A 16,539-nucleotide genomic window follows, 5' to 3' on the forward strand; every position below is an offset into this window, starting at 1 on the left:
CCTGTACCATCATTACATTTTCCAATGACACAACAGTGGTAGTAGGCCTGATCAATGACGAGACGGCCAATAGGGAGGAGGTCAGAGACCTGGCTATGTGGTGCCAGGACAACAACCTTTTCCTCAACGTGATCAAGACAAAGGAGATGATTGTGGACTACAGGAAAAAGAGGACCAAGCATGCCCCCATTCTCATCGATGGGGCTGCAGTGGAGCAGGTTGAGAGCTTCAAGTTCCTTGGTGTCCACATCACCAACAAACTAACATGGTCCAAGCACACCAAGACAGTCGTGAAGAGGGCACGAAAAAACCTATTCCCCCTCAGGAGACTGAAAAGATTTGGCATGGGTCCTCAGATCCTCAAAGCGTTCTACAGCTGCACCATTGAGAGCATCCTGGTTGCATCACTGCCCGGTATGGCAACTGCTCGGCCTCCAACCACAAGGCACTACAAAGGGTAGTGCGAACGGCCCAGTACATCACTGGGGCCAAGCTTCCTGCCATCCAGGACCTCTATACCAGGCGGTGTCAGAGGAAGGACCCAAAAATTGTCAGACTCCAGCCACCCTAGTCATAGACTGTTCTCTCTGCTACTGCACGGCAAATGGTACCGGAGCGCCAAGTCTAGGTCCAACAGGCTTCTACAGCTTCTACCCCCAAGCCATAAGACTCCTGAACAGCTAATCAAATGGCTACTCAGACTATTTGCATTGTCCCCCCCCCCCCCCCCCCCCCCCCCCCCTTACACCACTGCTACTCTGTCATCAATGCATAGTCACTTTAATAACTCTACCTACATACTGTACATACTACCTCAACTAACATTGACTCTGTATTGGTACCCCCCCTGTATATGGTCTCGCTATTGTTATTTTACTGCTGCTCTTTAATTACTTGTTACTTTTATTTCTTATTTTTATCCTTTTTTATTTTTTTTTACTGCATTGTTGGTTAGGGGCTCGTAAGTAGGCATTTCATTGTAATGTCTACTATACCTGTTGTATTCGGCACATGTGACTATGATTCACAATGTAGAAAATATAAAGATCAACCCTTGAATGAGTAGGTGTTCTAAAACTTTTGACCGGTAGTATCCATGTGATCTATCTGACAGATCTCAAGACCCATACCCTCAACCCCCTCAACCCTCATCACACTCCTCTGTCGAGATTAGTGTTGTGACCTATACATTATGGGTACATATTCTCATAGCCTTGTAGGAACAATGTGGTTAGACCTGATTTCATTCTTTGGCTGTGTGCTGTAATGTTTGCACGGAGTTTCTCTAGTGACTTGTGACCTTGTATATTTTTGTTGAGTTGGTGTGGTTCATTCTTTGGCTATGTGCTGTTTCTCTGTAATGAGTAATGTTCTCAGGGTCAGCATGATTTTAGTTGTTAGTCATCAGAAACACTAGCTACCGTCTATCCTTCACGTATTATTCACAGTCGACATGACCTATAACATTCATCTATATGCCACAACCCAAAATGAACAAGTGACTACTTCAAATCAAGATGTTTCTAACCGTCTGTCTGTCTGGTGTGTAGGAGCAGTTTGTTACTGCTGTGAATACGGTTGTTACTAATGGTTTGGTGTGTAGGAGACCTGTTGGAGGAGTCTCAGTGGGAGGCTTCTAAGTTGCGTCAGCGTGTAGAGGAACTGGTCAGAGACAACGAGGCCCTGAAGTCTTCTACCTCCAGCTTCGCTACCAGTCTGTGTATGGGAGGACCTGTTCAGACTGAGACACAGGGTATGGTATCAGAGATGGGTTTCCTACCTGATTATTCATGGTTTGCAGCAATATGTTATCACCAATGGCCCAGTGCAATCAAAAACGTGATTGTCCTGTTTAAAAAAATAAATAAAAAAACATGTATTTTTGTAAATATACATTTCCACACTGAGGTTGGTGTAATATTGTGAAAATGATAATGTCATTTTAGTGTAAGAGCTGATTTGAAAATTCCACCTGAAATATCAGCCTGTTTTGGTGGGATGGAGTTTTGGCCTTGGTGACATCACTAGTTAATAGACCAATAGGAGGTCCTAATCTCTCTGTCAATAACAGCTCATTTGCATACCCCTCCCAGACACTCCTAGCAAAATTCTTGCTTGAGAAAGTGCCCTTTGATAAGAAGCTATTTTGAATGTATTTTTGACCCTATAACTGTGATGTGACTCCTAACTGTTTCAGGTCAGGGGAAGCTTCACCGCCAGCCCAGTAACGACCAGAGACCGAGTCAGTCGTGTCTCTCAACGGACAAGGCCCTACATCATGATCAGCCCAGCGTAAGTAAACAGAGATTTTACTTTATCGCTATAGAGTACTTTACATTTTATAGATAATGTGCTGGGCTGCTCAGCTTGCTCAATAATAAGTACAGCCTCATTAGCCTACATCTGAAACATAACATTCACATGTCTGGTGGTGGTGGTGTGCTTTTTATGTCTGTCCCAACTGGCTTCTGGCTTCCAGCAAAAGCTAACTGAAAGTAGTTTAATTTTGAACGGTTCACTCACGTTCAATGCATTGTAGCTACAAGTGTCAAACCATATTGGTTAACTAAATAGTCGTTTTGGTTTACTTAAAGGGATAGTTTGGGATTTTGGCAATGAAGTTCCTTTTTCCTTCCCCAGAGTTGGGTGAACTTGTGGATATATATATATTTTTTTTGGGGGGGGGGGGGGGGGGGGGGGGGCTCTGTGTAGTTTTTAAGGAAGTCGCTAACTGGCATTAGTGCATCATGCTAGCTCTTCTCATAGACTTCCAGTCATTGCGCTACTGCTAGTTAGCCTTGGTTCGGGAAACTACCTCTAACGTCCCCCTTACTGGATACAGAGGCATACAAATAAAAAAGGTGAGTTGGTCGGACTCTGAGGAGGTAGATAAAGGGCTTCATTGCCAAAATCCTGAAGTCTCCCTTTAATACCGACCAGTCTGGATCATTGTCCTCCTTGGTGCTTGTAGGAAGGTCTGTCCGAGTTTGATGTGGTGAATATGGAGCAGAAGACCTCCGATACCCTGCCGGTAAGTACTAGTTTTCATACGAGGTCAGCTAACAATAACAGGGGGCAAAAAAAATGGGATGTTTGGAAACGATCCAGGTTCTTTATGTAATTGGTTCAGTTTAATCCATAAAGTTGTGTGTGTAGCCTACATTCAGGGCCACTCAATCTGTTTGTGTCTAGAAGGCTCAAGTTCAGCAAGAATTGGACTGTGTGTGTGTGTGTGTGTGTGTGGTTATAACTTCCAGTCAACACTGTTAAACTGAGCGGTTGTTTTGGGCCCTGTACAGGGCCAGACAAGAACAACAATATGATCAGAAAATAGAGAGTGACGTATCATTTAAAAGCTATACCTCTTCCTCCATAAACACCGTGAACCATGCTCTATGTTCATAGAACATACAACATAGGTCAAGGTGCAATTGGTGGCATATTCTATTTCAGATTTCTCATTCACCAACGTGGGGACAATGTTGCCATACTGACTGGACAGGCCTGTGTTTGTAGGACTTAAGAGTTCTGGACCCCCAAAATGTATTTTATGAGGGTAGTAATACAATATTCATATGTCGTTTTAGAAAATGCCTACTAGAGTTAAGAGGTTTAAAAACCATTGAACATGGTCGTTATACCTGGTGAAGAATCTAAGAGCGGCTCCTCAAGTTTCATTTCCTTAGCTCTCGGTTGTCTTTGGTCATGTCTTCTATATCAGGAACTTCTCCTGTGTCTCTTTTCTAGTGAGTCAACTAACAGCCAACTAACTCAATACTGGTAGCTCGACATGAGTCAGCACAGGGAATGTCCACGATTTATTACTGACCACACACACACACACACACACACACACACACACGCCTGCAGTTAGAGAATGCCTGACAGGGAAGAATGTCAGTCACAGAATATTCCGGACTGATATGGTATAGAATCAAATGACTATCGCTGATATAATGCATCATCACTCAAAAGTATAGGAAAACTGTGACACATTTTCACACGTCTATAGACTGAGCTTCTTCTAAATGTTTCATCAGCTCGGAGTCGATCTTAATGGGGTTTTTGCTTCGTTGTACAATATTGCGCAACATGTAATAGCCCTGCATTGCATATAGGATATGGAGCGTTACTTACATGATTGATCGATCAATACAACACGCAGGGATAGAGTCTATCTACAGGCTGTATGATCCAGATGGGATTTCTCCTTATTTTTATACATCTCGTATCCATGAAACTGGAGAACTAGAAATATATGTTGTTTTTGACATTACTTGATTGGAGTCCTGTCCAGTCAGTATGGCAGTACAGAGCTTCTGATCTGTGTTTCTCAGATCCTCTTTGTTTTGCTATCATATAACTCTCTCTTGAAATAACAGATTTTTATTTATTTTTTATCTTAATGTCATATTTGTCTAGAAATGTATTGTTTTGGAGGTGCTATATAAATACAGTTTGATTTGATCTCCAGGCTGGTGCAGGAACAGGACAGCTTCCTCAGGAGAACCAGGAGTTAACCAGTCAGCTACAGCGTCTAGAAAGCTCCTTCAGTATCTTTGCTGAGGCGTCCAACCCCAACCAGCTCCTAGCCCACCTGGGACGCATGGCTGTCGAGTTCCACCACCTCTCCTCCAAGGTCCAGAAGAACGAGCAGAGGACCTCCCTCCTACAGGTAACTGACAGAGGAGAGGGGCAGGTAGACAGCCAGGCAAGTAGACAAATGTCCACACAGGTATTTCAAAGACTGGAAATTCAGCATGTGACCTGAATAGCGAATAACAGTTGTGTATTTTGTCATTCCTGATGCTGAACCAAATGATGTTGCAAAACCAGCGTCTAGTCTTCCTGGGTCCAAATAGGAAACGAAACACAACAAATGAAATGCATAACACAATACATCATATAATTCAAAATACAATACAAATTAATTTTAATGTGTGTGTGTGTGTGTGTGTGTGTGTGTGTGTGTGTGTGTGTGTGTGTGTGTGTGTGTGTGTGTGTGTGTGTGTGTGTGTGTGTGTGTGTGTGTGTGTGTGTGTGTCTCTTTATATGCCGTAAGGTGTTCTTTTATCGGGTTTTATTGCTAGCTTGAGTTTCCTGGGGTGGCAGCGTTCCATGCTACCGCACAGCAAGCGGTACTGGAGCGCCAAGTCTAGAACCAAAAGGTTCCTTACCAGCTTCTGCCCCCAAGCTATAAGAACTGCTGTAAATAGTCCGGCCACCCAGACTATTGCTTATTATGACAGGGGGGGACTGGAGCACTAGCCTAGAGGTTCACTATGTTGAAGGAGATCATCCTGGAACCACTGTGGTTAGGGAGAATCCCCTCTCTTTAAAAGACTGTTGGTTGCTCCCACAGCAAGTCAAAATTGTCACAGAGACGTTCCTGTCTGTGCAAAGTTTCTTCAGGGACTCCTTTAGGGCAGCGAGGCGGCTGTAACTTTCCGAACCCTTTCTATAGTACGGCATCGGGCCAGATATGATTATTCTCTTCCCTGTGCCAACAAGGGTGTTCAAGACAATGTTGTAGTCCTTCTACGGTTCCTCAGATTGCCAAAGTGAGTGACGATGGTGCCAGTATTAGAGTAGTTGGCTAGAACAGTGGGCAGAAGGGAATTGATGTCTCGGACACGGGCGCCTCGGTGACGCTGGACCTTGGTCAGCCCACAGGCCGTAGGCAGGCCGAAGTCTCTCACCATCGAGCGTCCCATGGTGACCGTGGTCGAGATGGAGTCCGATGGGGAAGGAAAAGGGGGAACAGAACGGGACTGCCTCGGTCAGGGGGGGGGGGGGGGGGGTGTGTCCTGGTACAGGAGGACAGTGCTGTGTTACTAATGCGTGTCCCTCTGTTTGTCTAGACTCTTTGTGAGCAGCTCAGACACGAGAACAGCGAGCTGAGAAAGAAGATGGAGGAAGACCTTCAGTACAGAAATGGAGATGTGGAACTGTTGAGGTGAGTTGTTGTATTTTCTCTGCATTCGGTTTCATCTCCCCAGGGGAGAGGAGGAGTTTACATTTACTATTGTGAATTGAAACGGTTGGCTTCATCCTGTTTTCTGCTCCTAAGTCAAGTTTAGTACTTTGTTGGAGTTTATTGAGCTTAAATAAAGGCAATAAACTCTTGGTAGTCAGTAAATTATAAGTGGACTTTCACTTTTCTTTTTCACAATGATTCTCTGTCCAGCAACTACAAAGCTTCAAGTGAAGTGACAGTTGGTCAAAGTTTTGTTTCTGATGATTCCCGGAATTGCCCTAATATTCTCCCTACCTCAGTGGGGCTGTAGGGTCTTCCCAGAGAATATTCTAGGGCTCTGCCAAGCAGCACATTCCTCCTACTAAACACTGTGATACATAGTCCAGATATCTCTATAACTGCATAGTGACACTAACCCTGCTGGTCACTGCAGACCAGAGAACCTGAAGCTGAAAGAGCAGGTAACGGGAGCAGGAGAGACCGCGGCAGAGAGCGAGGGTCAGCCAGAAGCCAAAGAAGACGTGGTGAAAAAGGAAACTGCCAGCGTTAGATCCAAGATGGAGGTCAGCACACCACAGAAGGTATGAAAATCCCTCCCCAGAATGGATGGAATGGCACCTGTCTGATTCAGAGCACATTAAAAGCTGGGGGGGAGAGAGAGAGGGGGGAATGATCAGCATAGACGTCTAGGAAGCCACGGCATCATTTCAGGATGTGCGCTGTTACAGTAAACACTCCAGTTTTTAAATACTCTAGTTTCCGTATTGAGCATTGGCAGTATGAGTCAGGTCATTGCCAGGCATCGCGGTAGTAGAATAGTTACCATGACTGATGTCTCATCCTAACGTACTGTACAGTATGGGGATGTGATTGACAGTAGTACTACTGTAATGCTTTTTTTTCCACATTGTCCCATTTTGGTCACTGTAGAATGTCTGAGAGACTTCCCCAAAAAAGCACATGTTTATTTTTATGACAGGACTTGTGTAGGTGGTGATCTGTACTAGTGCGGGGAATTTTAAGAGCAATGTATGTTTCATATCCTTGTCCTGTTGCAGAGTGGTTCTCTGTGAATGAATTACGGTTCTAATCATTTATTGCGAAACGCATCATTGTGATGTTTTGACAGTTAGCTTTTTGAAAGTCCTATGTCTTGAAAATGTGATTGCTGATATGGGGGGGGGGGGGGCATTTTTGTCACTGTATCAACAGTGGGATCTAATGAAAACAAATACCAACAAAAAAAAACAGGTTTGGAATTGGATTATTCCTTTTGTTTTTAAAGAATCATCATGTTTTATATCCCTTGTACTACAGCGGAGGGGGAATGCCACAGAGATGGAGAAAGCCCTGGCCAAGCCCTGTGACCCAGAGGCCTACGAGAAGAAGATCAAGCTTCTAGAGAAGCAGAGGAAAGATGTGAGTCCCTCTCAACGTTACACCAGGTGTTCTCTTGCCACGTAAAAAAAAGTCTTTGTTATAAATGTGTATGTCCCAAATGACACCCTATTCCCTTAAAAAAATAAAAATAGTGCACTAGTTTTGACCTGGGTCAATACATAGTAGTGCACTAGTTTTGACCTGGGTCAATACATAGTAGTGCACTTTTTATAGGGAGACATTTTGGGACACAGTCTTGATAAGGTGTTCGTGTTCCCGCTTGAGAGAGTCTGTGAAAAAATGTGTACATGACGTATTGGTTTCAGTCATATTTCTGTTGTGATGATGATGATAACAGGTACTGGATGTTAACAAGCAATGGGATGCCCAGTGGAACTCGATGAAGTCACAGTTTGAACAGAAGGTATGTTCTATCTCTCTCTCACACACACACACACTGTGTTCATATAGTAAGTAACCTGTGTGTGTGTGTGTGTGTGTGTTGATGGAGAAGATGTAGTGGTGTGTACTCTGATGACACCCAGGGTGTGTGTGTGTGTGTGTGTCAACCACATGTTCTAGTGACACATCAGAAATCCCCTCACCTCTCTGGTACTCACTGTTCCTGCTGTGGTCCACACACCCACACACTGAGACGCACACACCTACACGCCCACACACACTTCCACGGCTCGGAGATTTGGGGCTAACCCTAAACTGCTCCACATCATTCTTCTGAGTCTGAAATGATGATTCTGATCATGTGTCTCGTTGAAAAGACATACTCCCTGTATTTAAGAGTTTGAACCTCCCCCCGATCAGATCACAGACCTGCGTCAGCGGCTAGCGGACTCCCAGAAGGCCGTGCAGGAGTTAGAGGCGGAGCGAGAACAGAGGCAGCGGGACTACGATAAGAAGCTGCTGCTCGCCAAGTCCAAGATTGAGAATGTACAGGTGAGAACAGACAGAAACCTAGTATAGACCCAACCATGTCCTCAAGACGTATACAAACCCATCAACGTACACAACATTGTGTGTGTGTGTGTGTGTGTGTGTGTGTGTGTGTGTGTGTGTGTGTGTGTGTCCGGTCTTCACTGCTGGGAACACGTGCATGTCAGCGTGGAGGAGAACCGCTCCAGCCCACTCAGCCACGGTCCAATGAGTATTTCTCACCAGTCTGTTGTGACACAATGGACTCAAAATAGCTAATTTGAAGCCAAGGAAATCAAATATGTATGTAGACATAACATGCACAGATTAAGCTACTCCAGGAAGTGACGTTGCGGGCTAGCTCAGTGCTGCCCCCTCTCATTGAGTATCTCAAGTTGAAGGCCAACCGAGGTACTGCAGGCTGCCAGTAGCAACTGAATTATCCTAATAACTTCTTCTGTGTGCAAATTTTTCTGATGTAATGTTACATTTTGTCACATGCGCCGAATACAACAGGTGTAGACTTAACCGTGAAATGCTTAGTTATGAGCCTTTTCTCAACAATGCAGAGTACTAATATATACACACACACACACACACACACACCAGTACTGAGTCAATGTGCAGGGATACCAGGTTACGATAATTGATGTAATATTCGCATGTACAGAGCCTTCAGAGTAGTCTCCGGGGCCTTCAGAGTAGTCTCCGGGGCCTTCAGAGTAGTCTCCGGGGCCTTCAGAGTAGTCTCCGGGGCCTTCAGAGTAGTCTCCGGGGCCTTCAGAGTAGTCTCCGGGGCCTTCAGAGTAGTCTCCGGGGCCTTCAGAGTGTTCAGACTTATTCCACATTTTGTTGTTACAGCCGGGATTCAAAATGGATAAAATAATCTCACCTCCTTTTTATTTTAAGAGAGTAGAGTAAGAGAGAGTGATTTTGTAGAGTGATTTATTTAAGATTTTATTTCGTTCATCACATTCCCAGTGGGTCAGAAGTTTACATACACTCAATTAGTATTTGGTAGCATTGCCTTTAAATTGTTCAACTTGGGTCAAATGTTTCGGGTAGCCTTCCACAAGCTTCCCACAATAATTTGGGTGAATTGTGGCCCATTCCTCCTGACAGAGCTGGTGTAACTGAGTCAGGTTTGTAGGCCTCCTTGCTCGTACACGCTTTTTCAGTTCTGCCCACAAATTATCTATAGGCTTGAGGTCAGGGCTTTGTGATGGCCACTCCATTACCTTGACTTTGTTGTCCTTAAGCCATTTTGCTTCAACTTTGGAAGTATGCTTGGGGTCATTGTCCATTCGGAAGATCCATTTGCAACCAAGCTTTAACTTCCTGACTGATGTCTTGAAATGTTGCTTCAATATATCCACATAATTTTTCTCCCTCATGATGCCATCTATTTTGTGAAGTGCACCAGTCCCTCCTGCAGCAAAACACCTGCACAACATGATACTGCCACCCCCGTGCTTCACGGTTGGGATGGTGTTCTTTGGCTTGCAAGCCTCCCCCTTTTTTCCCCAAACATAACAATGGTCATTATGGCCAAACAGTTGTCTTTTTGTTTCATCAGACCAGAGGACATTTCTCCAAAAAGTACCATTGTCTGGTGTCTGCACCATTGTCTGGTGGAAAGCAGACTGAACCAGGTTTTCCTCTAGCATTTTGCCTATGCTTAGCTCCATTCCATTTATTTTTTTATCCTGAAAAACTCCCCAGTCCTTTATGATGACAAGCATTCCCATAACATGATGCAGCCCCCACTATGCTTGAAAATATGTGTAGTGGTACTCAGTAATATGTTTGGGGCAAATCCAATACAACACTTTGTATTCAGGACAAAAAGTTCATTTATTTTCCACATCTTTTGCAGTTTCACTTGAGTGCCTTGTTGCAAACAGGATGCATGTTCTAGAATATGTTTTATTCTGTACAGGCTTCCTTATTTTCACTCTGTCATTTAGGTTAGTATTGTAGAGTAACTATAATGTTGTTGATCCATACTCCGTTTTCTGACCATTTAACTCTGTGACTGTATTAAAGTCCCCATTGGCCAGTGACAAAACATCTAAATCTAATCCATTTTCAATTCAGGCAGTAACACAACATGTAGAATAAATCAATGGGTGTGAATACGTTCTGAAGGGAATGTAGGTAAGTGACTAGGTAATCAGGATAGATATTAAATGTGTGTGTGAGCATATGTAGTGTCTGTGTGTTGGAACTGTCAGTGTAGTATGTGTGGGTAGAGTCCAGTGCAAGGTTCAGTGTAAATAATAAAGGGGCTCAATACAAATAGTCTGGGTAGCTGTTCAGCAGTCTGGTGGCTTGGGGGGTAGAAGCTGTTCAGCAGTCTGGTGGCTTGGGGTAGGAGCTGTTCAGCAGTCTGGTGGCTTGGGGGTAGGAGCTGTTCAGCAGTCTGGTGGCTTGGGGGTAGAAGCTGTTCAGCAGTCTGGTGGCTTGGGGGTAGGAGCTGTTCAGCAGTCTGATGGCTTGGGGGTAGAACCTTTTTTGCAAAAACATGCCAGGTTGACTATGATATGATGTTGGTCAGTGTTAGGTCACCATCAGATGACCTTTAACCTGACAGTCTCTGACATGTGGAACATTACTTATCAGAATTTCACATCCTTCAGTCTGGTTTAAACTGTGAATGAACTCTGAAAAGGTGGAGTTGAAGCAGGTTATGTTGTATCAATGTTTTCAGGGGGAGAAGGAGTGTCTGAACTCTGAGACCACAGAGTTGAAGCAGAAGATTCGTTACCTGCAGGATCAGCTGCTGCCCCTCAGTAAACAGAGAGAGTACCAGGAGAAGGAGATACAACGCCTCAACAGGGTCTCTATCGTGTGTGTGTGTGTACTGTGTGTGTGTACACTGTGTATGTGTGTACTGTGTTCTAATTTACTGTCTCCCTCTGCCACCCTTCAGGCTTTAGAAAAGGCCCTGAACCTGCATCCTCCCCCGTCCTCCCAGCAGCCACCGTGCCAGGGCACCAGTGGTAACCATGACGACATGCCTAGTAACTTGAGGCAGGAGCTTCTCACTCAGATAACGGTGTTAAAGGAACAGGTCAGTTAGACACACTTAGTACCTGAGTTAATTCTCCTCCCTCACCAACTTAGTACCTGAGGTAATCCTCCTCCCATTGCTGTATCTACTCTCTCAGGTGAAGATCTTTGAGGAGGACTTTAGGAAAGAGAGGAGCGACAGGGAACGAATGAACGAGGAAAAGGAGGACTTGAGGAGACAGGTGGAGAGGCTGCAGGGTCAGGTGACCAACCTCACCAATCAGGTTAGGAGCTGCTTTCATCTGCTTCGTAAATGGCACCCCATTCTCTATGTAGTGCACATACCTATGGGCCCTGGTCAATAGTGCACTGAATAGGGTGCCTCTTGGGATGCAGACTGTTTCACAGCAATTTGCATTGACTAGGGAGGTTCTCATCTCCTCCACCTGCCATGTGTGGGTTTTCCTGATGTGTGTTCATCCATTTCTGTTGGTTTGTTCCTCTGACATCTTGTCCAGGCCCAGAGGGAGAGATGCAAGCTGGAGAGACTACAGATGCAGCATCATAAACAGGTACTGTAGTCACCGGGCCTCAGTCCCTTCTCATCTCCCACTGTAGACGGGTACTGTAGTCACCGGACCTCTTCTCATCTCCCGCTATAGACGGTACTGTAGTCACCGGGCCTCTTCTCATCTCCCGCTATAGACGGGTACTGTAGTCACCGGGCCTCTTCTCATCTCCCGCTATAGACGGGTACTGTAGTCACCGGGCCTCAGTCCCTTCTCATCTCCCACTATAGACGGGTACTGTAGTCACCGGGCCTCAGTCCCTTCTCATCTCCCACTATAGACGGGTACTGTAGTCACCGGGCCTCAGTCCCTTCTCATCTCCCACTATAGACGGGTACTGTAGTCACCGGGCCTCAGTCCCTTCTCATCTCCCACTATAGACGGGTACTGTAGTCACCGGGCCTCAGTCCCTTCTCATCTCCCACTATAGACGGGTACTGTAGTCACCGGGCCTCTTCTCATCTCCCGCTATAGACGGGTACTGTAGTCACCGGGCCTCAGTCCCTTCTCATCTCCCACTGTAGACGGGTACTGTAGTCACCGGGCCTCAGTCCCTTCTCATCTCCCGCTATAGACGGGTACTGTAGTCACCGGGCCTCAGTCCCTTCTCATCTCCCGCTATAGACGGGTACTGTAGTCACCGGGCCTCAGTCCCTTCTCATCTCCCGCTATAGACGGGTACTGTAGTCACCGGCCTCAGTCCCTTCTCATCTCCCGCTATAGACGGGTACTGTAGTCACCGGGCCTCAGTCCCTTCTCATCTCCCGCTATAGACGGGTACTGTAGTCACCGGGCCTCTTCTCATCTCCCACTATAGACGGGTACTGTAGTCACCGGGCCTCTTCTCATCTCCCGCTATAGACGGGTACTGTAGTCACCGGGCCTCTTCTCATCTCCCGCTATAGACGGGTACTGTAGTCACCGGGCCTCAGTCCCTTCTCATCTCCCGCTATAGACGGGTACTGTAGTCACCGGGCCTCAGTCCCTTCTCATCTCCCGCTATAGACGGGTACTGTAGTCACCGGGCCTCAGTCCCTTCTCATCTCCCGCTATAGACGGGTACTGTAGTCACCGGGCCTCAGTCCCTTCTCATCTCCCGCTATAGACGGGTACTGTAGTCACCAGGCCTCAGTCCCTTCTCATCTCCCACTATAGACGGGTACTGTAGTCACCGGGCCTCTTCTCATCTCCCACTATAGACGGGTACTGTAGTCACCGGGCCTCTTCTCATCTCCCGCTATAGACGGGTACTGTAGTCACCGGGCCTCAGTCCCTTCTCATCTCCCACTGTAGACGGGTACTGTAGTCACCGGGCCTCAGTCCATTCTCATCTCCCGCTATAGACGGGTACTGTAGTCACCGGGCCTCAGTCCCTTCTCATCTCCCGCTATAGACGGGTACTGTAGTCACCGGGCCTCAGTCCCTTCTCATCTCCCGCTATAGACGGGTACTGTAGTCACCGGGCCTCAGTCCCTTTTCATCTCCCGCTATAGATGGGTACTGTAGTCACCGGGCCTCAGTCCCTTCTCATCTCCCACTATAGACGGGTACTGTAGTCACCGGGCCTCTTCTCATCTCCCGCTATAGACGGGTACTGTAGTCACCGGGCCTCTTCTCATCTCCCGCTATAGACGGGTACTGTAGTCACCGGGCCTCTTCTCATCTCCCGCTATAGACGGGTACTGTAGTCACCGGGCCTCTTCTCATCTCCCGCTATAGACGGGTACTGTAGTCACCGGGCCTCAGTCCCTTCTCATCTCCCGCTATAGACGGGTACTGTAGTCACCGGGCCTCAGTCCCTTCTCATCTCCCGCTATAGACGGGTACTGTAGTCACCGGGCCTCAGTCCCTTCTCATCTCCCACTATAGACGGGTACTGTAGTCACCGGGCCTCAGTCCCTTCTCATCTCCCACTATAGACGGGTACTGTAGTCACCGGGCCTCAGTCCCTTCTCATCTCCCGCTATAGACGGGTACTGTAGTCACCGGGCCTCAGTCCCTTCTCATCTCCCACTATAGACGGGTACTGTAGTCACCGGGCCTCAGTCCCTTCTCATCTCCCACTATAGACGGGTACTGTAGTCACCGGGCCTTAGTCCCTTCTCATCTCCCACTATAGACGGGTACTGTAGTCACCGGGCCTCAGTCCCTTCTCATCTCCCACTATAGACAGGTACTGTAGTCACCGGGCCTCTTCTCATCTCCCACTATAGACGGGTACTGTAGTCACCGGGCCTCTTCTCATCTCCCGCTATAGACGGGTACTGTAGTCACCGGGCCTCAGTCCCTTCTCATCTCCCGCTGTAGACGGGTACTGTAGTCACCGGGCCTCAGTCCCTTCTCATCTCCCGCTATAGACGGGTACTGTAGTCACCGGGCCTCAGTCCCTTCTCATCTCCCGCTATAGACGGGTACTGTAGTCACCGGGCCTCAGTCCCTTCTCATCTCCCGCTATAGACGGGTACTGTAGTCACCGGGCCTCAGTCCCTTCTCATCTCCCACTATAGACGGGTACTGTAGTCACCGGGCCTTAGTCCCTTCTCATCTCCCACTATAGACGGGTACTGTAGTCACCGGGCCTCAGTCCCTTCTCATCTCCCACTATAGACAGGTACTGTAGTCACCGGGCCTCTTCTCATCTCCCACTATAGACGGGTACTGTAGTCACCGGGCCTCTTCTCATCTCCCGCTATAGACGGGTACTGTAGTCACCGGGCCTCAGTCCCTTCTCATCTCCCGCTGTAGACGGGTACTGTAGTCACCGGGCCTCAGTCCCTTCTCATCTCCCGCTATAGACGGGTACTGTAGTCACCGGGCCTCAGTCCCTTCTCATCTCCCGCTATAGACGGGTACTGTAGTCACCGGGCCTCAGTCCCTTCTCATCTCCCGCTATAGACGGGTACTGTAGTCACCGGGCCTCAGTCCCTTCTCATCTCCCGCTATAGACGGGTACTGTAGTCACCGGGCCTCAGTCCCTTCTCATCTCCCGCTATAGACGGGTACTGTAGTCACCGGGCCTCAGTCCCTTCTCATCTCCCGCTATAGACGGGTACTGTAGTCACCAGGCCTCAGTCCCTTCTCATCTCCCACTATAGACGGGTACTGTAGTCACCGGGCCTCTTCTCATCTCCCACTATAGACGGGTACTGTAGTCACCGGGCCTCTTCTCATCTCCCGCTATAGACGGGTACTGTAGTCACCGGGCCTCAGTCCCTTCTCATCTCCCACTGTAGACGGGTACTGTAGTCACCGGGCCTCAGTCCATTCTCATCTCCCGCTATAGACGGGTACTGTAGTCACCGGGCCTCAGTCCCTTCTCATCTCCCGCTATAGACGGGTACTGTAGTCACCGGGCCTCAGTCCCTTCTCATCTCCCGCTATAGACGGGTACTGTAGTCACCGGGCCTCAGTCCCTTTTCATCTCCCGCTATAGATGGGTACTGTAGTCACCGGGCCTCAGTCCCTTCTCATCTCCCACTATAGACGGGTACTGTAGTCACCGGGCCTCTTCTCATCTCCCGCTATAGACGGGTACTGTAGTCACCGGGCCTCTTCTCATCTCCCGCTATAGACGGGTACTGTAGTCACCGGGCCTCTTCTCATCTCCCGCTATAGACGGGTACTGTAGTCACCGGGCCTCTTCTCATCTCCCGCTATAGACGGGTACTGTAGTCACCGGGCCTCAGTCCCTTCTCATCTCCCGCTATAGACGGGTACTGTAGTCACCGGGCCTCAGTCCCTTCTCATCTCCCGCTATAGACGGGTACTGTAGTCACCGGGCCTCAGTCCCTTCTCATCTCCCACTATAGACGGGTACTGTAGTCACCGGGCCTCAGTCCCTTCTCATCTCCCACTATAGACGGGTACTGTAGTCACCGGGCCTCAGTCCCTTCTCATCTCCCGCTATAGACGGGTACTGTAGTCACCGGGCCTCAGTCCCTTCTCATCTCCCACTATAGACGGGTACTGTAGTCACCGGGCCTCAGTCCCTTCTCATCTCCCACTATAGACGGGTACTGTAGTCACCGGGCCTTAGTCCCTTCTCATCTCCCACTATAGACGGGTACTGTAGTCACCGGGCCTCAGTCCCTTCTCATCTCCCACTATAGACAGGTACTGTAGTCACCGGGCCTCTTCTCATCTCCCACTATAGACGGGTACTGTAGTCACCGGGCCTCTTCTCATCTCCCGCTATAGACGGGTACTGTAGTCACCGGGCCTCAGTCCCTTCTCATCTCCCGCTGTAGACGGGTACTGTAGTCACCGGGCCTCAGTCCCTTCTCATCTCCCGCTATAGACGGGTACTGTAGTCACCGGGCCTCAGTCCCTTCTCATCTCCCGCTATAGACGGGTACTGTAGTCACCGGGCCTCAGTCCCTTCTCATCTCCCGCTATAGACGGGTACTGTAGTCACCGGGCCTCAGTCCCTTCTCATCTCCCACTATAGACGGGTACTGTAGTCACCGGGCCTTAGTCCCTTCTCATCTCCCACTATAGACGGGTACTGTAGTCACCGGGCCTCAGTCCCTTCTCATCTCCCACTATAGACAGGTACTGTAGTCACCGGGCCTCTTCTCATCTCCCACTATAGACGGGTACTGTAGTCACCGGGCCTCTTCTCATCTCCCGCTATAGACGGGTACTGTAGTCACCGGGCCTCAGTCCCTTCTC

General features: G+C 48.1%; 1 protein-coding gene across 12 annotated transcripts in view; it reads left to right on the forward strand.

Moving 5' to 3' along the window:
* LOC139390917 (TNFAIP3-interacting protein 1-like) overlaps window positions 1-16,539 on the forward strand; it is a 32,726-nt gene that overhangs the window by 12,561 nt on the left and 3,626 nt on the right. For all 12 annotated transcript variants that reach the window (XM_071138301.1, XM_071138303.1, XM_071138307.1 and 9 more), the window contains exons 3-15: window positions 1,604-1,753; window positions 2,198-2,292; window positions 2,972-3,031; window positions 4,475-4,675; window positions 5,862-5,956; window positions 6,411-6,558; window positions 7,295-7,396; window positions 7,716-7,781; window positions 8,180-8,311; window positions 10,998-11,126; window positions 11,220-11,360; window positions 11,458-11,583; window positions 11,818-11,871. In XM_071138301.1, the coding sequence (XP_070994402.1) occupies window positions 1,604-1,753; window positions 2,198-2,292; window positions 2,972-3,031; window positions 4,475-4,675; window positions 5,862-5,956; window positions 6,411-6,558; window positions 7,295-7,396; window positions 7,716-7,781; window positions 8,180-8,311; window positions 10,998-11,126; window positions 11,220-11,360; window positions 11,458-11,583; window positions 11,818-11,871 (1,499 nt within the window). The remainder of the gene's footprint in view (window positions 1-1,603; window positions 1,754-2,197; window positions 2,293-2,971; window positions 3,032-4,474; window positions 4,676-5,861; window positions 5,957-6,410; window positions 6,559-7,294; window positions 7,397-7,715; window positions 7,782-8,179; window positions 8,312-10,997; window positions 11,127-11,219; window positions 11,361-11,457; window positions 11,584-11,817; window positions 11,872-16,539) is intronic.

This window comes from Oncorhynchus clarkii, chromosome 31, assembly GCF_045791955.1.
Source record: "Oncorhynchus clarkii lewisi isolate Uvic-CL-2024 chromosome 31, UVic_Ocla_1.0, whole genome shotgun sequence".
NCBI classification, from domain to species: Eukaryota; Metazoa; Chordata; class Actinopteri; order Salmoniformes; family Salmonidae; genus Oncorhynchus; species Oncorhynchus clarkii.